Raw genomic sequence first — 25,618 nt, 5'->3', positions numbered from 1 at the left:
ATGTTTTTACATAAATTTCTCACAAATTCAGGTTGCTGTGATTTTGTTAAGGTTACGTCATCTTAGTTTTTAGTTTTTATATTGCGCAGCCAAGCAAGGGATATTACGTGATCTATTCGATTTGCACCTACCTGTTTCATGTTTATTGTTACTGGAACCCTTTTCCTCTGACAAAACGTTAGTTTCGACTACTTCTATAAGAATTTCATTTTGGATATCGTTATTTGGTAGCAGCCTGTTTGGTTCTGTTTGCGTTGGTTTCTTCGTTGCAGGACTTCTGTTGTTGTGTCTTTCACTCGGTAAGAGTGCGGGTAGTTTATTGCAGATGTCAGTCTTTCCTGTTTCGATATTTTGTAAGAATCTTTCCGGATTCGGGAATTGTCTGTTCCCAACCCAGGCGCATTGTTGTTGTTTGGAATCCCACGCACAATGGGGATCTTGTAGAGCAACGCATTCTCTGTAAACGAAATAAATAAATAAGGAAAATAACACACAATTAAGTCACATCTAGTCACAAAGGACTCTTCCTTGTAACTTGTGTTATAGATTCTAAGACAAACACTCTCCAATATGGATGCAGATGGAAAGATAAAATATAGATATGTTTCAAGTAAAACGTTGTATAAGTTTAGCAATGTCAGTTCAAGAAAGAAAGCAAATTGTATTGAAATCAAACTTGTACACTACGTACCTGCATGATTGAATGTTTGGACAATGTGATAACGTGACAGCCTTTATAATATCTCCGGACGAGACGATCAGTTTCTCGGTAGTGAGAGCGACGTGCATTTGTTTTATCGGAACGCCCGGCGGCAGCACTTGCACTTCGGATATCACAGCAGTTCTTACGGGGTTTCTACTATATTCGTCCATGCTCGAATCAAAGACTCCCTCATTAGACGCTACATTGACAGCTTTAATGACTCTTCCGTCATCTGTGCCGACGTACATTACGTCGTATTTATTACCATTCATCGATTGAACTTGCGGATGGATAGCGATAGCAGAGAATCTGTACTGCAAACTGACTCTTATTAGGACCGGTCGAGCTAAAAATGACGGTACTCCCCTATCCATTAGTGGATGCGTTTTGATAAAGTTTATCGCAGAATCAGATAGTGTCCTGCTGTCTTCTACACACGACCCGGGTTGCGGATGCGGCACTTTTTCTTTTGGCAATGGCAGCCAATTCGAGTTCATGTTCTTTTGGCCCTTAAATGGTCCTTCGAATGCATCTAAAATATCCCTCATGGAAAAGGCGCATACTGCTGATCCACCGATTGCATTCTGTGGCGTAGTGAACACGGCGTAGACTATATCATTTCGGGAGTTGCCACTTCCATATATGCCGTTGATAATTTCGGTTGTCGCTTCTGTAATACACAATTGAATTCCGATAATGTAACTGATAGATCGCCAAATTAAATTTAAATTGCAAATGAAAAAAAAAAATCTATTTAGATAGCTTATCATTAGTTGTTTACTAGATTTAAGACGTGTCAGTTAATTAAGAAAACTTACGAATTTCATCAAAATAGAAAGGATATTCTCCGGCTATCGAGCAGTTCAATCGGGCTTTGAGAAATGAGGTCCATCGATCGTTGAAAGGGTGCGGGCCGCCTTTATCGTTCAAGCAAACTCTCGCTACTCTCGAATATACAGCCTGTAAAATAACAATTTATATAAATTCAATAAAAAAACTTTTACGAACAGTTTATCAGATAGGCTAAGATATTAATGCTCTTAGAACTGTACAAAGTGTATGTATATAATCCAAAGTTATGAACTAACTTTTGTGAAAACAAGTCTCTCCGATGGAAAATGTAGATTTTATCAAATTAATCTCCCAGTTTCTTTTTACTTTAATAAGTAGATAACATGAAACCATGGCGTAACTATAAAATATCAAATTGAATGTACTATTATTTACGTATACTAAGGTATTTACTAAATAGTAGTTTGGTATTAGATGATAACATACCTAAGTACCTATTACTTTACAAAAAGTAGTTTCAAAAAGTGAGTAAAACTAATACATAAGCCTTTGTGATTAAGAAATAATGCAATCGGTAACATAATCGCTATATGCAAGGAAAATGGAATTTAATAGAGTAGACCTCTTAAAATTACAGAGGTAAAGTTTGTGGTGTTGTAGTGGGTAATTTCTGTATCTACTGAACCGATTTTGAAAATTCTTTCCCCAATAGAACGTTGTTATTTGCGAGTGTCAAGAACTTTGCGGGAATTAAGAGGGTGAACCCGTGGAGCGTCGACTAGTGTCCCATAAAATACAGTTTGCATAGAAACTGACCTTTCCACAGTTCATGTACTCCACAGCAGTTTCACGGTAAAAGAAGTAGACATGGCTGGTAGATGACACAGCGCCGACGAATGAGGGGTCGTTCAACAACCGTAGGTCCGAGTGTTCAGTACGCACTGGTTCTCTGTATATCAGGGGTTCCGAGCCAGAGAAATCTGCCGCTGTCGCTGTATACAGGTGGCCATCTGTTGACAAATAGAAGAATTTAATATACGTAAAACAACATGACACCGCCCCTGCGCAGGATAGCGAGGAATCGCTGTCCGCGCGGGGCAACCGGATTTAACCCAAACCCCTAGGCAGAAAAGCCTGAACCCCGGGAGGGGTTAGAAGAAAACACCGGGGGAGCAAGATCCCCCGCGACACGCCCGGGCAAGGAGGCATTGCCTCGAGGCCCGTACCCCCACTCCGTTCACACGGGCCGGAGAAGACCCGTCGTCTCTCATGTCACCGCCCCGACGCAGGATAGCGAGGAATCGCAGTCCGTGTGGGGCCACCGGATTTGACGTAACCCAAACCCTTAGGCCGAAAGGCCACAACCCCGGAAGGGGTTGGAAGAAAGGTGGTGATTAGTGATCGATACTGATTCCAAAAATGCAATCAGTTTAATTTTTGTCTGTCTGTCTGTCTGTATGTTTGTTATAGAAACAAAAAGTAGGTTCTCGACAGATTTTAACGAAACTTGGTACAATTATTCTTCATACTCCTGGGCAGGTTATAGTGTGCTTTCCATCACGCTACGATCAATAGGAGCCGAGCAGTGAAGGAAAATATTGGGAAAACGTAAGGGCTGGATTAAGGATGTCTAAGGGCGGACAAAGTCGCGGGCGTCCGCTACTCGTCGTCTATTACTATGGTCGATTGTTGAAATGATAAGTACATTTTTTGGACTTAGCTGTATTTGTCAGAGGACCCAATTTTATTTTCAAAGAGGAGTTAGTGTATAGTTAAATCTAAGCTTGTGGGCTGTGGGGTTGCAAACGGCGTCTTGACAAATTAGGGCTAAAAAAATAATAAAAACCTTTTTTATAGTTGTTAAGTTAAAAACAACGTTTTGTTTAAATTTTCCCAAGATAGCGGCCATGGGACAAGGGTTGCATTGCATTCTCATAAATTTGTATTTAACCCACCAACACAGTTTACACCAACAGCTCATTGAAAATTCAGAAAATCTAAAAAATAATATTGCCTTCTCTTACAAATGCAAGGTTAAATGTAACTTTTCGATTGGCCACTTAGTTTCGGTCGGATTTGAATAGGTATAAGATTTTCGAGTCACACGAAGGTAGGGTAATATTAAGTACCTATTTTGTACCTGTATTCTATTGAAGTAGTAATTCATTCAGAATCGTGAATCGGTTTTGTGGTTTTGTGATTCATAAGAGTCATTAGAGGTTAGATTAGGTGACGTCTCTTATTGTAATTTTACGTTTACGTAGTATTTGATAATACATTATAAGTTACGACATTATGGAAGCCTTTAGTGTCTAACAATAAAGTAAATTAAATTAAAATAAGTGAATCTAAAAGCTGTTTTTACTAGAGAAAGACAACAATTAATTTAATAATCATTATCGAGTTATCGAGGTTACCAATACTCTCAATTGTCCCAATAAAAATGCAAGACAATAAAGAATCTACCGGTTTCTAAGATGACTATCGACGCTTTTGTCTCGCTTTGAAGCTTAACTGTAATCCGAGTAGTTATTAAGCATTTGTTTAAGACCAGTACCGTTCTCCGTTACTGTCACTCGAATAACTGCACATTAAATCTGAGAGCTGCATAGAAATTGGATATAACAGTAATGGTAATAAAATCGATCCATATCCGAAGTTCGTGCGCGGACAACCCCTCGCGCTGGCGGCGCGGGCGCTGTGCCATCTCCGTCACAGATCATTATGACTTAACGGGAACCATTTTGAAGTTGAACATTTATTTATTTATTTATTTGGGTATTTTACTGGGAGGAAACTTATTCGAAAGTATAAGCCAATACATATTTGTATAAATCAATTTTAGATAAAATTTATTTACTGTTTCATATGACACCCGCATAAAATCAACACTAAAAAAATTTAAAGAGGATAAATTTGTATTTTTGCTTGTAAATAATATACTCAAAACAATAACTAGTTTTAGCAAGATTCTTTCACTAACAGAAAGCTACATTATCAAGTAAAATAGACCATTTTTTATTCCCGAATTTCCATGGAAAAAAAGCGGACGAAACCGCGAGTCGTCTGCTAATTTAATTTAAAAAGTAATTAAGAATCTACTTAATTCTTTTCTGGCTAAGATTTTTATAAACAAAACTAATAACGAAAAAAAATATAGCGGACGAAATTGCTCAGGAAAGTGATATTCATTTTGAGATTTTATTTAAAGGAGTACAACGGATATTATACGTATTATCTCGAAGTTTATAATAGATGTATGAAAAACATACTTTATATTTACTACTGGAGCGGTTGATCCACCATGAATGATGTGTATAGTCTGGCAAGTTCGTTGATAACACTCCTATGATATGCGGGCGACAGGGGGAAAGACTGCGCGGGTGTGAATCGTGTGTGCGGAAAAGTGACGTGCATCAGTCGTGGGTTTTTGAAGTGTTACGAACGAAGTTGTCAAGCTATAGTAAAACTATCTTTCTTTTTTTAATTTACTTACCAGTGAAAATGGCGGTGGAGTTATGTTGCGGGTTATAGGGACACCTGCCAGTGCCGTCGAACTCTTCGAGATGGTGGTTGGGTGGGTGTCGTGCATATCTGCGACACATCGGCTTGAAGGCGTTGGTGCCGCAGACCAGCAGCCGACCATGCGCCCGCGTCGCTACTCGCAGGTAGTTCTGACAATCGTCTGCAGACTTCCCTTTCAGCTGGCAAAGTTCTCTGTGAGCATCTGTGGACTGCCATTCTATGCGCTGCGAACAAAAAAATATAATTATATCTGTTACTTATAATAAATTTGTAGAGAGGTCAATTCTGTACATGAAATATATTTCCAAAATAACTATCAGGGGGTGATTAGTGATCGATACTGATACCAAAAATGTAATTAGTAAAATTTTTGTCTGTCTGTCTGTCTGTATGTTCGTTATAGAAACAAAAACTACTCGACGGATTTTAACGAAACTTGGTACAATTATTCTTCATACTCCTGGTCAGGTTATAGTATACTATAGTATACTAAATTTTTACAGCGATACTACTGTAAGGGCTGGATTAAGGTATAAGGGCGGACGAAGTCGCGGTCGTCCGCTAATTAAAAATAAAAATAAAAACTTCACCGACTATCATTTGTGTGGTGGCGGCCGGCATTTGATACCCATTTTGACGAACTTAATGTATCTGCCATCTAGTGACGGCGGCCATCTTGGACCGATTTTCATCAAACATATAGCTTAGAATACTACTGAACTAATTCACTTTTCAAACATAAAAAAACAAAATGAAAACACTTCATCCGTTCGCGAGCTACGATGCCAGTAACACTCACACAGACACGTCAAACTTAAAACATCTCGTCGTTTTGTGTTGGGGATTAAAAAGAATTCCACGTTGACGAATGCCGGTACATAAAACATAAATTGCTCGGGGAATACCCGAATTGTGTGGGACAAACGGCATACCTAAACAAATGAGAAGCATTACGAGTTAAAACGAAAACGCAAGGTGAGACATTTTGTGGAATACCTATTCATTCATCTGCTTTTTTATTCATTTTTAAAATTAAACAACACAATATAACACTAGGTAAATTTTATTAAGAAAGTAGATTAATTGTACAATGTACTGTGATTATAATGTTTACCAGATCGATCGCACGCCTCTTATGGGATGCGTTGATGCAGTGTCAAAAAAGCCGTTTTCTCAAAACTGAAATTGTTTTCAGATAGATCGCCCTTACAGATACAATAATATGATTATGAGTCACCTAAATCAACTCAAATAACACAGTCTGACACGTAAAATATGTTTTTATAACAATTATTTTGCATAACAAAAGCTCTAAGCTGAACTTTCCGGTAAGACAATGTTAAACAACTTGCATTTTAGTCAATAGTTGGGTTACAACTATGAATAATTTTCCGAACCTTACGTCTATTTCTTTCTCTGCAATCTATTTTTGAGCATTGTTTTTATACCTTTTGCTACGAGTTTTTGGTAAGGCAATGTTATCCAACTTGCCTTTTAGTCAATAGTTGGGTTACAACTAGAAATAATTTTCCGAACGTAACGTCCATTTTTTTCTCTGAAATCTATTTTTGAGCATTTTTTTTACTCTTTGCGATTTGGTAAGTTAAACAATTTGCATTTGAGTCAATAGTGGTGTTACAACGTGGTTAACTATAAATATTTTTCCGTCCATTTCTTTTTCTGCAATCTATTTTTGAGCATTGTTTTTTATACCCTTTGCTATTTTTGTTTATTTGTATATTAAGCGGTATGGTGCGGCGATATCACCGTCATGCAATGCGAATAATTTGACAGAATTGCTCTAGTCACGTTATACCTACGCTGGTGATGGATGTACAGTTGTACACGCTAGGAAAAGTTTACTTGGTATTGACGTCACAGGTTGCGGTTATAATATGTTATATTTTAAAATATCCTTCTAATATATATATATATATATATATATATATTGGTGCTGTTTTTGAAACGCTTATCAAGAATAGTATCAAATATTTTACAATCACAGGTAATATCGATATGAAATTACATAAATTTATCTATTGAAATCAAATATCTATCTTTAAAATTATTTGGTAATGTAATCTATACTAATATTATAAATGCGAAAGTAAGTCTGTCTGTCTGTTACCTTTTCACGGTTAAACGGCTGAATCGATCAAGATGAATTTTGGTATAATGGTGAATGGAACCTTTGAGCAAAACATAGGACTTTGTGACCCTAAAATAAAAATAGAGGGAGGGGAGGAACAGATTTCGAAAGTTTGTATGGAAAGCATAAATACGAAATATAATGTGATTAAATTCAGCCCCTAAAGTGGTGAAATAGGGGTTGAAAGTTTACAATGGCGTCCATATATATATATATATATATATATACACATACAGTAAGAATATCAATAGATAAAGCTCGAAGTGTTAGTGCCACGCAATTGCAACTCATTCATAAGCCAGGCGATAGTCCACGCACGCACAGGAATGCTGTAACGCACTCTATCCGCTTTGTCAACATAAATTATTTACTTCGGGTGTCAAGTGCCAAGTATTACCGTCTGGACTACATACGAATATACCTATTCCAGTAACATCGGTACATTTGAGTTCCTATGATTCTATCTCATACAAATAAGGGATTTATGTTCAAGTGAAAATATTCTCTCTATTTACCCAATTTATTTATAATTCGTCATGGAGAATTAATTTGCTATTTTATTTAAATTTATGCATGTTAATTCTATATTACAGACTACAATAAAAATGAGGGTAGAGAGAATATTTTGGGCTTGTAATCAAGTGCGTATCACTAGGTATATCTAATTGTTTTAACTTGGCACGTGACATATCTACAATGCAGTTGTTAGTCTATAACTCAGCGCAAGATGACATTTTCAGTGCGAGACATCGCAGATATTTCATTTCATAGACTCTATACAGGCAAGCGAATGTGTTGACTTGTCAGGTTAAATTAATAAGGTATGCTTTTGTCTAAAAAGTCTGTTTAAGTCTTTTGAAAGTTTGACGTTGTACAGTCAAGCATTTGACAATAGACAGTTGACAGAACGCGTTGGTGTCAATCTGAAGGAAAGGTGAACTAAACCTCCAGTCAATACACAAACGCCAAGTCTGACAACTGACAACTACCAATATATCCAAAGTAATATGAAATTCCTGGAACAGTTTCACTAGATCTATGTAGTTACAGATTTCTCAGTACTGCTGCGAACTAGTACTAAATACTAATTCCAGATGCTGTGCTAATTTCGTAGGATTTAGAAAATAAACAGTTACCCGACAAATAGGTCGCAACTCGTAACTAAGAATAAGCAGAGGAAGGCTAGGGGCAACGACAGTCGTTTGCGTAAGATTAGATACATAAACCTAGGAGCCAACTGCTTAGGTTTAGTTATTCTCTCGTTGACAAGTTTGCGAAACTACAATCACAACACTGCAACATGACTACTACTGTACTAAAGCCAATCTCTATGTAGAAAATTTGTCAACAAACAAATTAAATATTATAGTAGAAAACTTATGTCATTTTATATCTATTTTTTTTGTTCTTAACTTAAATTGTCAAAATAATTAAAATTTTTATTGGGTATATGACTAGCGATGTATATCCATATTTTTTATATGTTAATAAATATTCCACATCGAGTTACTCACCTGCTCTACATTTTCTGATAAATCGTACAGACTAAGGTTGTAGACTGTGCTCCTGCAAAAAAGAAAAATATTTAATCAGATGTCTCATTTAAAACCATGTTAACAATACGGTGATTCAAAGGTTATTTATTATAGGTAGATACTCGTATGTCTGTAGAACACATGGTTCATGCAATAATGCATTCAGAGAATTTTTCCTTACTCATTTTCTTATTATTTCTTTGTTCATAGTTTTTTCTATAACATACCTACAGTGTAGGTAGGCACTTGTAGGTATGTAGTAAGAATGAATCCGAAAATGTCACAATTTTTTTTTTTTTTTTCTTGACAAGTTGGCCCTTGACTACAAACTCACCTGATGGTAAGTGATGATGCAGTCTAAGATGGAAGCGGGCTAACTTGTTAGGAGAAGGATGAAAATCCACACTCCTTTCGGTTTCTACACGACATCGTACCGGAACTCTAAATCCCTTGGCGGTACGTCTTTGCCGGTAGGGTGGTAACTAGCCACGGCCGAAGCCTCCCACCAGCCAGACGTGGACCAATTAAGAAAATCTCAATCTGCCCAGCTGGGAATCGAACCCAGGACCTCCGTTTTGTAAATCCACCGCGCATACCACTGCGCCACGGAGGCCGTCAAAACTACTGATATCTGACCATGATAAAATTTAACACACATATGACATGTGGAAATTTTGGCAAAGAGAATTTTCCTCCTCTCTTTTCCAAAACGATTACATTATAAGTAATTGTGCAACTCCAAGATTATCAAATGCATAAACTTAATTCTTAATTTTAAGTTTAATTCCCATAATAAGGGTTAGTTTATACTAGTTTAGGTTATTATTTGCAGTGCAAAGTCATAAAGTGAACTAACCTGCCACCAACTAAAATAGAGAAGTCATCTTTGTCTAGAACACGGAAGTGGTTTGGTCCCGTCGTGTTGCCCACAAACTGCTCCGGAGTTTCGTCGCCTGTAACAAAACCAATTCATAAGCTTCCATTTTGATACATAGTAACGTATCTTTGTAGGAATACAATAGAGGTAATATGTTGTGAGGAATTCCTGGAATAGCAAATAGGTCATAGGTTAGTAGATACATTGATGGAGCACTTTGATGAGGAAAATTGCATTTAAAATGTGACATCAGTACGTAATAGATATAAAACATGTAAGTTTACTTTATGGTAAGAGATTTCTGCATTTGAATAATGGAAATTGGAGGTCATATTGACTGACTTGTGATAGTTCTATTTGATCAATATTTTGTTTGTTAAGTTAGTTTGTCCTTACTTGCTTAAATAAACGATTAAATAATATTTACACTATTAATATATACGACAGGATTCGTCATAACAAATCTCAAGAATACCATTATCAAAACATAATGCTAATAGTGAAGTGGGTTTGTGAATAGAGCGACAAAAACAGTCTGTGTTATTAAGAGGCCCAAAGAGAAACATGTCGAAGTAGTCGTGCCTTCGCAATCTAAGATTTCAATCTTATTAGATAAACAAATAAATGGATTCAACTCTCTTAAACAGCTTAAATAAATATAAGAACAAAGAAAAAGTTTAAAATATTAAAAAGTTTACTGAGATTTAATAACGTAACATAAGAAGACTAAATGTAACTAATTAGGTACTAATCCCATTATGTATACAATTCTCTACATTTAGATTTCACATAACACTTTTAGACATGTAGTACTAAAACTATACAATAACTTGTAGTAATTTAGTTCAAAAGTAATTTGTTAAAGAGAGGGTAACCAGATAATAAACTTGACGTTTAACCAACGTTTGTTACTGTCCAAAAGATCTACGAACTGTCGTGGTGTAAACCGACGACTTAACAAACCGCAAGAGCTGACCCGACCTGCATTTTGCGGGTTAGACCCCTTAGAATACTGTCTGTCGGATTTCATATCTATCCTTTATGCAGTGCAGTGAAATGGATAAATTGTTAACACATTTTCACAATAGGTACATACTACATATATAAATTTTATAGATTCTTTGATTATCATCAAATGATTACCTATATAAGCATTATTTGTAAATTTACGAACGAGTATGTTAGAAGTTGATATGGCATAGCAATAAATTAGGTAGCATTGCATTTTACAATTACTCAAATCAATTGAAATTTGCAAGCAAAACTTTGTTAGTGGCATTAAAAATCGCACATTCATGCATAAAACTATGCATGTAGGTAAGCACTTGAGTAATTTGAATGAAGATATTTTTGTTTCTTTAGTAAAATACCCATTTGTGAAACACCAACAATCTTTGAATCAATGTCAGTAGAGCATATGTGTAGAGTTGTCGACTGAGTGAATTTAGACGTTGCTCTTTTCAATGGAGTTGTTATTGTTAACGCTTACTGTGTAATAATAATTGAGCTCGTTAGCTTGAGAGCTGTCTATTAGTTGGTCCTTCATAACCACGCGGGAATACTTCGGCGAGCGTTGTATTATGTTCTTAGGAGCTGTCTTATTTAATTACACATTATAATCTTTATAACAGTTTGTTTTTTTCTTTATTTTATCTCTTGGCATGGTACTTAGATATTCTATGGGGTCAATTAGGCGAAAATCGCTGTGACATTTAGTCTACAGATTTGTGGGAATTGATTGTGAAAGTAAGTATTTCTAATGAAATAAATTACATCTGAGTATGGCTTAGCTTAATTTGTCGTTATTCGCTTCACTAAATATCTATTTTTATACAAAATTGCTTCCGTAGGTTAGTTAAGACGGGTGCTGACGGCGGGACGGCACTAGGTAGATACTAAAGGGTCTTAGTAGTTTCTACGAAGGGAATTAAGTGGAATGGATCGTAAATACGACTGATCACCCGACTGGCGTTGGCAGGCGTTCCCTTTTATGTTCCCCTAACATTTACTTTTCATTTACAACTGTTATTATGTATTGTTGCCTCGTTTTGTGCAAGGGTCAATGTTTTGATTAAACATAATCGATTAAACAAAACTAATGTGTTTTTGTATGCACTTAACAATTATCTTGCCTGATGCAATAAAGTTTATTAATTTTATTATTTTTTAAAGACTACTTTATTTTTTTAGTCGGGTGCCAACAATTTTTGGTTTTATCGCCCAAAAATCGTTTGTACTCGGCTGGATTAATGGAGTAGTGCGAACTAGGCCTTATCCCTATCCTTAGTGCATGCTGAGACAACCAATAAGTGGGTCTGCAATAATTGCCTTAACTTATATAATTCTTTTTATTTTATTATAAGATTTTATTGTAACCTGTTGGTGTCCTGTTTTAAATAAATCTATACTAACATTATAAAGAGGTAAAGTTTGTAAGTTTGTAAGTTTGTCACATTTTTTAAATGGGGTAATCTTCGGAACTACTGGTCCGATTTTAAAAATTCTTTCACCAGTAGAATGCTACATTATCGGGGAGTGCTATAGGCTATATTTTATATTGCTATCATATATATTAGCCGAGTTGTCACAGTTTTAGTCATACAGGTCGGACTGAAAATCCTCTTAAACAGACTTATTCGCATGCGCTGCCTTAACTATTGTGTATAATTGAAATTAATGTATGGAGGCTTTATGTATCTTTAAAAGTTCTACAAAAAAGTCCGCGACACCATATATCTATCTTCTATATATTAGCAGATATAGTACCTTTTGTGTTTTAAAAATTATTAATTTTATATACTTAGGTTTACGTCATTATTTATACAACTAAACTTTAATCCTTATTAAAATAAATTATTTCATAATCACAAGGATATTATGAAGATAAGATTTGCCATTTACAGTATGTTAATTACTGACATAGTTTCGGAGATAATACAAAATTTCTAAAAAACGCAGAAATTCCGCTATATGACGCCCGGCGCTTTCATTTACGTAGTTCCCGTTCCCGTGTGAATATGGGGATCAAACATAGCCTATGACACTCGCAAATAACGTAGCTTTCTATTGCTAAAACAATTTTCCAAATCGGTCCAGTAGATCCAGACATTACCTTCTACAACCACACGAAATTTACCTCTTTATAATATTAGCATAGAAGTCTCTATTTCTCTTGGTCATACCACCAATCGCGAAGGACTGGACCGATCTTGCTAAGGGTAGGAGTAAGATAGAGAAGTTACAGGGTAGGGTAGGGTACGGGTAGGGAAGCGTAGGGGTAGTGTAGGGGTAGGGTTGGTTTAGGGCCGGGTTTAGGGTAGTGGTAGGGTAGGGGTAGAGGTAGGGTAGGTTTAGGGCCGCGCTTAGGGTAGTGGTAGGGTAGGGGTAGAGGTAGGGTAGTGATAGGGTAGAGGTACGGGTAGGATAGGGAAGTGATAGGGTAGGGGTAGGATAGGCGTGAGATAGGGGTACGGGTGGGATAGGGGTAGGAAAGGGATAGGGTACGGGGAGGGTAGGGTAGGATGGGGGTAGGGTGTAGGTAAGGTAGGGGTAGGGTAGGAGTAGGTTTGTTGGGTAGGGTAAGGGTAGGGGGAGGTAGGGGTAAGGTAGGGTAGGGTAGGGGTAGGGTAGATGTAGGGGTTGGGTAGGGTTGGGGTAGTGGTATTGTAGGGTAGGGGTAGTAGTAAAGTTGACATCGAAATTTACGCGGACGAAGTCGCGGGCGTCCGCTAGTAGATAAATAACTTGACTTACAGTAATTTTGCTTATAAGCTGTCTATTTAATTTATGTCGAAGTGCACAAGTAGCAGGAAACGCGGAAGCCAGGAGGACATTTTAGAGCTATTAGGATCTGAAATTTCCATGTGCAACGTAATCCACAAAATCACGACAATACCTAACAAGAAGATACATTTCGAATTGAGAAGAATGCGATGATATTGGTCGACGTCGAAGACAGTAAACGGTTGTTGAACATATTATTAACTTTTATTGACTAAAAACAAGGGAAAAATACAGTCATAACTAGCTGTAATGAATTTCTTTAGTGATGGAATTTGTATTTTGGAGCAAGAAGAAGGTGAAGTTGCACCAAATAATTTTAAAAAGTTATCATTGAAATTCAAATTGTTGAAAAAGCAAAATATTACTTGTTTTTTATTATAGTTAGCGGCTTCGTCCGCGTGTAATTCGGTTTTTCACAAATCCATGAAAAATTAGCTTATGTGTTAATCCAGAGTAAAATCTATTTCCATTCCAGATTTGGCTAAAATTTGGTAGTAGCTTCAGTAGTAGACGTTAAACCGTTTATAATATTAGTAGGATAAGTAACACTTACCATATTTGACATGAATTCTAGCGTTGGCGTCAGGCATCCATGCTTGTGCAGTGGATGCTAGCAATACCAGGACCGCGCGCGCGACGGCCATTTTGCTCAAAACCGATACATTGTTAGAGCAGCCATTGTCACTGCCTCCCCTGTAACAATAAAATGTTTTATGTTTATTCTCGTCATTCTGTTGTTTACATAAGATTTATCCTACCTTTTATTATAGGTTTTACTTATTGAATTACCTGCCAGATGTTTTTACATTCTATTGTTTTACTTAACAATTGGTAAGGTCCGTGTTTATTATAAATGTGATAAAAAGGAAATATTTTGCGGACTACAAAATAAAAATAAAAATTTATTTCGTGACGAATACTTAAATGAAACGTTTCAGGTATATTTCGACTACTCCTCAAAAACAAATATGGAAATAGCAAGTAGGTATATTACATTACATACATAATTAAAGAATAAATTAAATCTGATTATTAACAAACAACAAACAACAAACGGAAGTCTAAGATAAGCAACTAAAACTATCAACATAAAATCAATTTGAAATAAAAAAAAAAGTTTAATGGCGTCCAAGACAAAGAAACAATCCCGTAAATACAACAATTTTCTTTAGATACCTTTTTCAGAATATTATCTTCTTTAGAAGTATAATAAATTAATTAGTCTATTTGAAAATAATTGTAAAACAGTTTTCCTTTCTTCTTTAACTCTTTGAATAACTTTTGTTTTTGTCAACATCTAATTATAAAAGACAAAGCTAATTATTCTTAAGGCATTATCTTTCATTGTAAGTATTTGTTGATTATCAGACAAGATTATTAACTCAGAATAACCAGCAACTATGTCAGTGTTGGCTTAAATGATAAAATTAATATCTATATAAAAAAACTCGCCGGGTAGTTAGTATTAGGTTTTTTTTATATTTATTAAACACGCTAATGGTTACGCGTAGATAACAGTATTATCATTATATTTTATGGTTATCTCAAGTGTAAGCAAACAAACCTGAACTACTTAGCTATCAACGCCTACTAGGCATAAATAAATATAATATGTACTTCGTCTCAGGTTGCCTCATAATATCTATCAGGGATGAGCTTAAAGGGAGGACATGGAAGGCGGTTTGGTCCTACCTACTGGACCTACTTAGAAGATTTGAACAGTGGCGTAGCGTGCCTTGGAGGGGCCCTGTATCAAAATTAATTGGGGGGCCCAGAGAAAGGATAAGGATTTCTTACAAAAGACACAAAAATGCTCGCTTTAAATAAATATGACAGTGACTACCTACTAGGTAGATTGTTTCTAACTTTTTGGCGCACGCTTGACCGAGGAAAAAACGTTTTTTAGTTTTGTCATTCATGAAGTGAATATTCTGCAGTTTTTTTTGGGTTTTTTTCACGACGGCGAGAAACACCAGATTAATTGATTAGTACATTTTACTGATTTTCGCTTGCACACTGCAGGGGTCCCCCTGTAGTCTGGGGGCTCCGTATCATTGATACGGCTGATACGGCGGTAGCTACGCCCCTGGATTTGAAGTCAATCAAACATGCACAGATCGAGGATGAAAAAACTAACACAAACTATATTAAACCTGATTTTCAAAGGTGAAGCAGTGAATTTTAAAAAACGTAACGGAAGCGTAAAACGTTATAACATGAAACGGAATGTCATGTCGGAGTAATTTGTGATTCGGATGTGTACATGACTGAACCTATACAAGATCTAATTTGATCTAAGTTTGAATAATCTTAGCCAATCTGACGTTGAGATAATAACTAGGTAACCCACATTATATATAAGAGATTACAGCATGACAAAAAGTTACAATAAGTGTAATTTCCAATTATTTTGCGAAAAACACTTAATATGTAAGCAGCTATTTGTAATGTAGATTGTAGGTGCTTGTGTCTAACTTATTTAGACCTATGTAATGTAAGTAATGGTACGTAGGCCTTTGATTGTTCTACAAATACATGTAACCTATTACAACAGTGTGCTATGCCGGCGGCGTTTTTTTACGCCCAAAGCTTCGTTATAATAAGTTGAGGTGCCTATTCAAAACTTTCGCATTTCAGGGCTATCAACTTACGTAACCGTATTTCATTTAATTCAAGCTCTTCACAGTGCGCAATTTCGTAGCGAGTTATTACGTTTCGTTGTTTTATTTCCTGCAAATTGTTTATGCCAGTGAAAGTTACAAAGAGAATCTGAACGGGCTCAACATAAAAGAATAATGATGAATTTCACGTTGTACGGATTGCGTTAACCGGTTCCGGAGGTCAGATTCTAATCGGGATTGCTAAAAACTGGTTGCGTGTCAAATATGGGTTGGAATAATAAGCTGACCATAATTAAATACCTGGAAATTGTTATATGGAAGAAGACAATACACGTACCACGGAATTACTTAGATAATACATGGAATTAGCTTCTGTCATTTTTAGTTTTGAAAATTTTGCTATATAATTTTCTATGTTCATTGGTACGTACGAGTATCTTCTTTTTTACATTTTTTTGATACCCTGAGGTTTTACTCGAGTAAGATTAATATTCCGTATTCACAGCGTGCGAGATAAATCTGCTTACTTGGCGATAATTCCCTGCATGTATCCGAGCTTGCTACGTGCACTAGTGCGATTTAAAATGTATCTACTGCGTTTAATTTTACCGTTAAACGAAGGCGTTAAACGGTAGGTGAAAAATTATCATGATAATAAAATCAATCGAAGTAAGAAGTTTGTGCAGCTAATTTTTAGGTTTATATCAGTATCTAAGTATCGGATCAAATTGAAGATTGGTTTAAACAAAACTGAAAAAAAATATCATTCATTAATTAAATTTGTCTTCAATACAATATTTTTATGAACATAATTCATTAAAAATAATCTCATGCGTTTGAGCACGATTATCACGGCAAAGTATAACTATTCAGATAAAAATAAACGAGGCATACAAAACCGGATTCAAGACATTTTATTTATAAAGGAAATCAGTGATGGTCATTAATATACAAAGCATGAGTTTAAAATAATAGTTTATTAAGGGAGACAAGGGGGACAAGTAAAAAAATATATAGATAAAGGATTTAGTATCTAATAGAAGTAGTAAACCGAATTAGCTTCTTCCAAATCAAACGAAACCAGTTTTTACAAACTGATTTCTGTACTTTAGAAGTCTCGAATGCGTCTCTATGTTTCTCTGTATTATAGAGAGCGATAGAGCTAATTCAAAATACACACTATCTAGTTATAAAACATCGTCACAGAACAGCGCTACTGATTAAAGTTTTTGATGGAAAGTTTTACAAAATAAATCACAGCACTATTTGATGTAGAATCTCCATCAACACACACACACAAGCTTAAATAAACAACGGTGCTCTTGCATCGGATGTTATTAAAAAATTTAAACGGCCACTAAAGTTAGTAGACGGATTATTTAGTATTCAGAGCATGCAAAATGAATTCGCTCGGTTGACGATAATTCCTACATACGAGAAGACCGATCATCCTGTATGCATCGAGCTTCGGAATCCTCCCATTCTAGTTTTTACATTGACTATCTTTGTGATCGTGAGAAACTTAACCGAGGTTCTTTTATATTTATTTTTATGCATCAAGCAATTTACTGTACGTTTACCTTTTTGTGCGAGCATCTCGTTAATGTTCTATCTTTGAACGTGACGAACTAGACGTGAGAATTGGTCTACTGTTTGCTATTTATCAAATGAGTCATTAAAAACCTAAACTCATTTGTTTTGTTCAACTTTTTGTGGATATACTTCCGTTGTGCGTCAACAGATATGTATAAGATTGCAAAAATAGGCGCTACTGATAATATTTGATATTGGTAAATGTTTGTTGATAATCTTTGTTTTTTGTCGACGGTATTTGCAGTACTGATAGACTAAATGTCTATGACTATGAGCATAGAACTTTCTTTAGCGTCGTATAGAGTAAATATCTTGTATTGTATTTTTGTTTTACGTGTAATTAGTAACTAATGTATTCACATTAACCCATACAGACCTTAAATGGTAGATAAGATAAATACTTAATTCGGCAGCACTTTTGTTCATTTAGGAATCTTTTGTACCATTAATGTATAAATGAATAGATAATGTGCGCATAATGTTATAAATTTAATGCAATATCAAAAAGGGTTGTAAGTTTTTAATGTAACAGCAGGCGGCCATGAGGCCAGCGCTCCACAGATGTCACACAAAAGGAACCGGGGGCGTGTATAATGTAATATTTCCTACCCTTTATTGGACTTTCAGATTCACTCTCGGCCCGAAATAGTAATTCGATAGTATAACGTCACACCTAACGGCTTTGGCATAGTTCGCTAAGTTAATTCCCCGGCCTGCGTTACATTACGGCAAACCTGTAACTTATCGGCACTCGATCTGCCGGCACCATTACTTGACTTAACAAAGGCGATGTTATCACAACATCGATACCTACCTATATGTTGATATCGTTATTTTCTATATTATACTGTATCAATGAGGTTCTAAATATTTCATTACATTTAGTCCTTGATTTAACATTGTTCAGAGAAGTATCGGTAGGTATAGAGGGATAGAGTTACCATCTCTTTAATTAAAAGGTCTGGATAAAAATACTTAAGTGTCCTTAGTAAACCAACGCCATATCTGTTTATTTCTGTGTAATTATTTTAACAAATTACTTAACTTAATCTTTATTGTTATTTGGTTACTTGATTGTGTTAAGATTTGGTAACCTAATTTTAAAATCTTTCTCTTAAAACTCTCTTAATACATAAACTTATATATTTTTTATTTATTTAAAGACATTGACGAATTATTGTCACGCAATAACTATAATATAGCACAAACGCTGAATATAAAGTATGAAAGACCTAAAAAAGTAACGAAGACATTCGAATGCATATTAAAGCGAAAGGGGTAACGCTATTGAATCATAAATATGTAAACGTATACATTTGGGCAAGAAAGGAACATTCGGTTTGTTGGATTTTGTTACTTGACTGATCGAACGAGTTGAATGGAAAACTTACGTTACAATATTAAGACGAAAAATTGTGTTGCCACGTACTTATTACTCACTCAAAATGTTTAATCGTCTAATAAAGTAAGTAAAGGTGTAAGTACACAATCTAAAAATGACAAGTAAAAATATTTGTTTGATTTTTTCGCTCATAGACTTAAAAAATAGGCAGACGGTATCTCACTGTCAAACTGAAGCACCCTGAAGGGCACCGAGTTTCTAATTATTAGTGCGAAGTGTATTTGCACTATATGTATAGGAAATTAATGGTGGTCGGTCTGTCTTCATATGTGCATCTGTGTGCTAGTCGAAGTGTACGTAATTAATAGTTGAACTGGCATAATTGGGATACGTCACTTTTTAGGTCAGGAGACGGTATTTGGAGTTTTTATTACGTCTATGCGGTCAATAAAGTAAGCTTTGTTGTACGCAATCTAAAAGTGGCACATTAAAATTTCTTGTTTGTTTTTTTCGCTTCTATATTAAGATAATATGTTGTTGTTTTGAAGTTGTTCAAGTTTCTTTGTCGTTTGTGTTACGAATACGAGTATGTATCTAAAGTTTCCCACTGTCGAGCAAGTTTTATATCGGCTTCTCAACCGGATTACGCTCGCATGCGTGTAGCGTGACCAAGGCAGACCTATAATTATGTAGATGCGGTTGACACCCGAGCTCGCAACGTTCGTGGTACTCGGCCTACCCGATCCCACGCTATGCGGGAAGCTGCGGTTATCATATGCCTACACTTGGCAACCCCTAAGGGTTGAAGCGTCGATGTATAAAACTTTTGAAATATCTCTCCCTAGTAATTTTTCTCTTTTTATTTAACGATATTTAAACTGAAATCGTTGGTTCCTTAGTTAAAATACCACTAAGTGTTTTATTTTCGTTTTACCTTTTCTAGATACTAAAGGTAATTTCCTACCTTTTCTGAATACTATAGGTAATTAATACTTAAAAGTATTAATTATTTTTTGTCCCTTTGAGATCGCGTAATGTTTTTTCACTTAACTAATTCCCTAATGGATTTCTTTTATTACTTATTTATACTAAGAAAATCACTTTACTATTACAGTTACTAGCCGAACAAGGCAGTGTGTTGTTCTAAACAAGGTCTCTGAAGTAGCGGTATTCGACCAATTCGGGAACTAATATTCCTAAATAGGCTTAGTTTGGTCTAGTAGGCAGCTTCGGCCCAACATTTAAGACCAAAAGATCTATCGTAAATAGGAAATGCGTATAAACCGATTGGGCATGGGTTTAAAATCGACCATACAACTTCAAGGTTAGTTTGTTTCCTCCTCAAATTGCACCGTCATTCTACCAATAGGAGAGATTGCGGTCAAGAGTTAACTGCTAGTCCAAAAAATGCAAGTTACCTACCTACGTACCTACAAAATTGTATTCAAACCGGGTTACTTATTTTACCGAGGTATAGGTTCGTCGTAGTCTAGAACAATCACCGAGGTAGCTGAATAGTGTGCACAATCGCTTCAACGATTGTGAGGCTTGGCTTAAATGCGAGAAGTCCTAGATTGATAATTGACCCGTTGAAGTATTGTTGTAGTAGCTTCTCTTAGAACAAGCTTTTCGCTTAATTTTATTGAAAAAATATGATTTGAGGAGACGAGAAAATTAAACCGTGCATAAAATATTTATGTTTGCAATATTTGGACCGAATAACTGGGCGATGATCCTGTTATATGTATTATGGCTTGCCTGTAATCTCTTTTATTTTGTTACAACTTCTAAACAGCTAGACCGATTAAAATGAAATTTTAGGTGTATAATGTATGTTTAAGGAGGCTTGGCCTGTAGTAGGCCCTTAAAATAAGCTGATAATGATGATATAGGTAGCACGCCTGAAATATATATAACGTAATATAAAACTATGTACACGAGTTATGAGTACCTACCAGTAAACGTGCACTGGATAGTGGATAACTAGATACGTGTTGGGACTCGAATAAGATTTAATGGAGATCATTAATAGATATGACGAATGTTATTTCTATTATTATCCTATTACTTACTTAGCCCTCATTTTATTGTAAATTGCCCTCAAATTATTGTAATACTGAATTTTCAAAATTACTTAAAAAATGGATCGACAGACAAAAATGGATACACATTTTTTTTTGTTTTAATTATTATAACAGAACAACAAACTATTCAAAATCGGCAATTTCGTACGGGAGTTCCACCACTGTCTCTGATGACATTTGACAGGGATGTATTTTATAGTTAGTAGACGACCGCTAAAAACGGATTTTACGACAACGCCGGATTAGGGAGGTCTGAGGACGGACGAAGGCGCGGGTGTCCGCTAGTAAATATACACCTATGTATCACACATTGCACTAATTGTTATCGTACGGTTATCTGTGGTATATAATGTTTAAATACTGGTGTCATATCTGTATGCCAACAATTTCTACTAGGTATCTTGACACCGTGTGATATATGCGCAATAACCCAGGATGTTGATAATGTGCTCATTCATTACGTATTTCATTTACAAACCGTGGTAATTGTTACTTAAATACTGCTATTTATAAATTCAGCGGAAGGAATTGCTTTAGTGATTCATCGGCGTAATATCTACTACACATTCCTGAGGTACTATAATAAAATGGCGTCAACAGATTTATATAAAGCTAGCGGACGCCCGCGACTTCGTCCAACCTTAGACTATAATCCGACCGTATAAAATTCGTTCTTAGCGGACACTACTATAAACTACCTCCCTCCTAAAATTCTTTTTAATAAGAGAATATCGTGATGAGTGATCTTTCGCATTTATACATAGGTATATTAAGATAATTAATTAATTATACTAGCGTACGCTGGCGACTTCATTCGCGAGAACATCAGTGTGAGCTTTCATCCCACAAATACGTTCTACTATATTTAACTCATGATTTATGCGCCAATTTTGAGTTGATAAATGAAAGACTTTCCTACAAACCTTCACTTCAACCATTGTCGTGAATCATCGGGATAGTTTTTTTTTACTATGAGGATAAAACGAAAGTTTATTCGCGTCTGTATTTTTAAAGGTCGCTTCAGACGTTAGTGTAGTTGCTTTCACCGTGTCAGTAGAACGGGCATGTCTCTAGTGGTTATGTCTTAGGCGTGTTTTGGGGTCGTGTTAACATACAAACCAGTTACCGTACATACGGTACGTTAACATACAGTCAAGTTCCCGCGGGAGGTCTGAACAAACTTATGTTTGTGTCTATGATGCAATCTCTTATGCCGTTCGTCAAGATCGGTTTGTCGTTGCTATAATTATGTACACAAACTTACTTTCACTTACTTATTGCAGTTATAGTTTAGTTTGTCTTTAAATTTAAATTGGTTCTTGAAAAAGTTTTATCCAGTCTTGCGTCATTTAACCAAAGCAATTAACTTTATATTTTCTATATATTTAAAGTTAATTGCTGCTAAGCTTCCTGTTGCACACATATGTACGAGTAAATCCGTCAAAAAATTCCTATAACTGGCAATACCCTAAACCCTGACACATAGATACTCTGCGCCATTATGGTGCTTCAGTTGTTTGACAGTGAAATACCGTCTGCCTATTTTATAAGCCTACAACTACTAAGTATTTCTTTCAAACCGCAAAGGCAACCGTTAAAGGCAAGCAATGATTATTAGCATCTATGGACGCCACTAAATGCATTTTATTTTATTTACTTCTACTTGGTATTAATTTGTTTGTTTTTGTTGTTGTAGTATCAAATCGTAATGACTTGGAGTGTCTTTAATCATCAACTCAACGACTAATCGTCTCTTAACGTGAATAACAATCTATTAATGACGGTAAATATTAATGAATATTGCATTATTGGAAATCCTATTTTAAATTAACAATGACTTCACTTTAAAACCCTATAATTATTAGGTCCTCGTTTAATAATAGTAGCACTTAACATCTAATACTAATCTTATTATTATAAATCCGAATGTGTGTTTGTTTTCTAAGCCACGAAATCGAATAAAAATGATTTCATCAATGGACAGCTACAATATCAGTGAATAACACAGGCTATATTGTATACCTTTATTCCCCCGGGAATGGGAACCTTAGGTTGCTGCAGTACTTACTACATATTGAAAGGTTTTCTACTTTTAATTTGGATGTTTAATAAAGTCATTATCATCTCCTTTACCTTATCCCACTTAAGTGGGGCCGTCAAAATATGATGTTTTTATAAAGCAAACAAACTATCAAACTTACCTACCTACTTCAAAAAGTGGAAGAGGAAATACCTATACCGATTTCTTCGAAGGTGATCTTTGAGATTATTCTTTTTCATTCGGCTTAAGGAAAACCCAAGGGACATTTGAATGACATTATAAAATTTTAAAAAGGTTGCCAGTTTCGTATCCAATAAGTTTTGTAACCTGCTTTTGCAATGCGTAGAGAATTAAATCAAAATTAATATTCAACAAATTCTTCAAAAGATCAATGATCTTATCCATCCACATTTTCGAGAATTACATTGTCCTAATGGTTCGCTTTATTTATTTATTTCAAAATATATCTAACACCCGGTAGAATTATAGTTTCAAAATTATATTTACTTAAAAAGGATTATTCATAGTGTATAGTTCTGTGTAACTTTTGAATACGAATTTTGTCTATTGAAGTTTCAGTTTCCAAGTTAGAATATAGGGTGACAACATCAAAAATCTGTCCAGTACAAAATTTTCAGAATTATTTAATACAGGTTTATATTAAATTATTCTGAAAATATGTACGAGTAATTATTGGCGGGCACAATATGTACAATAGCTCCAACGATATTTCATACTATAAATACCGTTGGGTACCTATACAGTAGAAGCCTAATGTTTTCATGATTATTTAATTGAGTATGTACTTATATTCCAAGTAATATTATAAATTTGGACGTGGAAAATCTGAATGAATTTTGTCACAGAGATAGACAACAGTCTAGAATATTATACAGGGGTATTTTATCCACATACTCGTAAGATCGGGATCTACGAGGACGAAACTGCGGGGTAAAGCTAGTCTGGATATTCGTTAAGAAAGCTCAAGGAATATGAAAGCTAAACATTTAAATATCGAACAAAGCGTCGTAGAGCGCGCTTTGCCTGCTACACCCCGCGGCCGCGTCCGGGGAGCCGACCCACCAATTGCTGGCTGTCCGAACCCCATATCGGCTCATCTATTAGGATAAAAGGGACGCTCGGAAAATGTATGGAGGGTCCGCGTGATTTATGCACACAACGATACCGGTCTGATGTAAAAATAAACGGTTTATTCATTTTAGTTCTTTTAAACTTTAAGTTAATTATTTTTCTACATATTTAATTGCCACTTTAATTACATTTATACTGGCAAACAAATTAACCTTTTAAAACACGCTTTCATGCAAAACTTCTCCACCTTATAATAAGTATGGCAATAATATGCATTTTTTACAAGGTCCAGAGATTAGCACATTTAAACAAACATACTTTTCTGCTTATTAATATTCATATACGTACGTGCAACACGTTTTATGAATGGAATATTTGGTGCTTGGAATATATTAAAATGATAAACTAGGACTTTTTAAAATCGTGAACTGCATAATTATTAGATACAGTTTCTTTACGTACGAGGAATTAATGTTCTTTTTTAGCTTTCTAGGCATTTTGGAATTCTAGGCATGGAATAAAATTATTATTACTATCGAGCCAATCTGTTCGATTGACCATTAATATTTCGAATCATAATAAAATAAAGCTATGTTGAAAAAAAATATCCAACAAAGTCGAAACTCATGGTATTACTACCCGCGTGTCAACAATACACGCACTCTCTCCCCTACTCTACATCTAGAGCTTTTGACCGTCATCTGCCATGCTGAACTTTAAATAATTAACTTAAAAACAGACCTACCTCTATTAAACATTCACCGTCTGGATAATCCAAACACACTTTTTTCCACAGGTCATCGCATACAAACAAACAGTTTTCACTGACACATATAATCGCTATCACAAATACTGAAACACAGTAACGGTCACTGAACACATCGATGTCACTGTATACTCCTCGAGACCGGTTCCTAGTCTGTAGTTACGTATCTGGTTTGGTGTTTACAGTTGTGGTCGCAATTGAAGTTGGCCGCTAGTCGAATCGAACGTATCAACGACTCAACGTACACTCGCGACGCACTCGACTACGGCACTGGCGCGCGGCCACGACGCGCGGGGGAGCGGCTACACGAACCCGCCCGACCAGTTTCTATCTCTTTTACTACATGCGCGTGCGCTGCCCGTCGTTGCCACGTTTACTTCTCGCAGTCGCAACGCGTTGCCAGTTTTACAATATTTTTTGTTTTGTGTTGACGCTTCCAAATGAGGGGCCATAAAATAGAAACGTTGGTACTTTTAGGAGGGTATTGATAGAGTTCGGCGCAATAATTGAAGTGAATAACTGTAAGTCCCTCATAAAGATTGAGTGGGGCAAAAACGTTTGTTAAAGTCAGCGAAGGCTAATGGCAGCAACGTTGAAGCTTTGGTATTTTATTCACTGAAATTACATATTGTTTACTATGTTATTTACTGAAACATCATGAGATCAAAAATCATAAGCTTATTTCGAAATGTCTGTGATTACTTAAGTCCCATAA

At 35.7% G+C, this 25,618-nt stretch overlaps 1 protein-coding gene across 1 annotated transcript in view; it reads right to left on the bottom strand.

The window, feature by feature from the left end:
* LOC112049626 (semaphorin-1A) overlaps positions 1–25,190 on the bottom strand; it is a 29,103-nt gene extending 3,913 nt beyond the window's left edge. The window contains exons 1-9 of the mRNA XM_052887624.1: positions 24,883–25,190; positions 13,918–14,057; positions 9,561–9,657; positions 8,684–8,735; positions 4,992–5,244; positions 2,312–2,505; positions 1,522–1,663; positions 692–1,373; positions 132–457 (exon numbers count right to left, since the gene is read on the bottom strand). Coding sequence (XP_052743584.1) covers positions 132–457; positions 692–1,373; positions 1,522–1,663; positions 2,312–2,505; positions 4,992–5,244; positions 8,684–8,735; positions 9,561–9,657; positions 13,918–14,008 — 1,837 coding nt within the window. The 5' untranslated portion in view covers positions 14,009–14,057; positions 24,883–25,190. The remainder of the gene's footprint in view (positions 1–131; positions 458–691; positions 1,374–1,521; positions 1,664–2,311; positions 2,506–4,991; positions 5,245–8,683; positions 8,736–9,560; positions 9,658–13,917; positions 14,058–24,882) is intronic.
* Positions 25,191–25,618: the final 428 nt, after the last annotated feature.

This window comes from Bicyclus anynana, chromosome 1 (assembly GCF_947172395.1).
Source record: "Bicyclus anynana chromosome 1, ilBicAnyn1.1, whole genome shotgun sequence".
In the NCBI taxonomy this organism is placed as follows: domain Eukaryota; kingdom Metazoa; phylum Arthropoda; class Insecta; order Lepidoptera; family Nymphalidae; genus Bicyclus; species Bicyclus anynana.
This window is presented reverse-complemented; position numbering and strand designations above follow the sequence as displayed.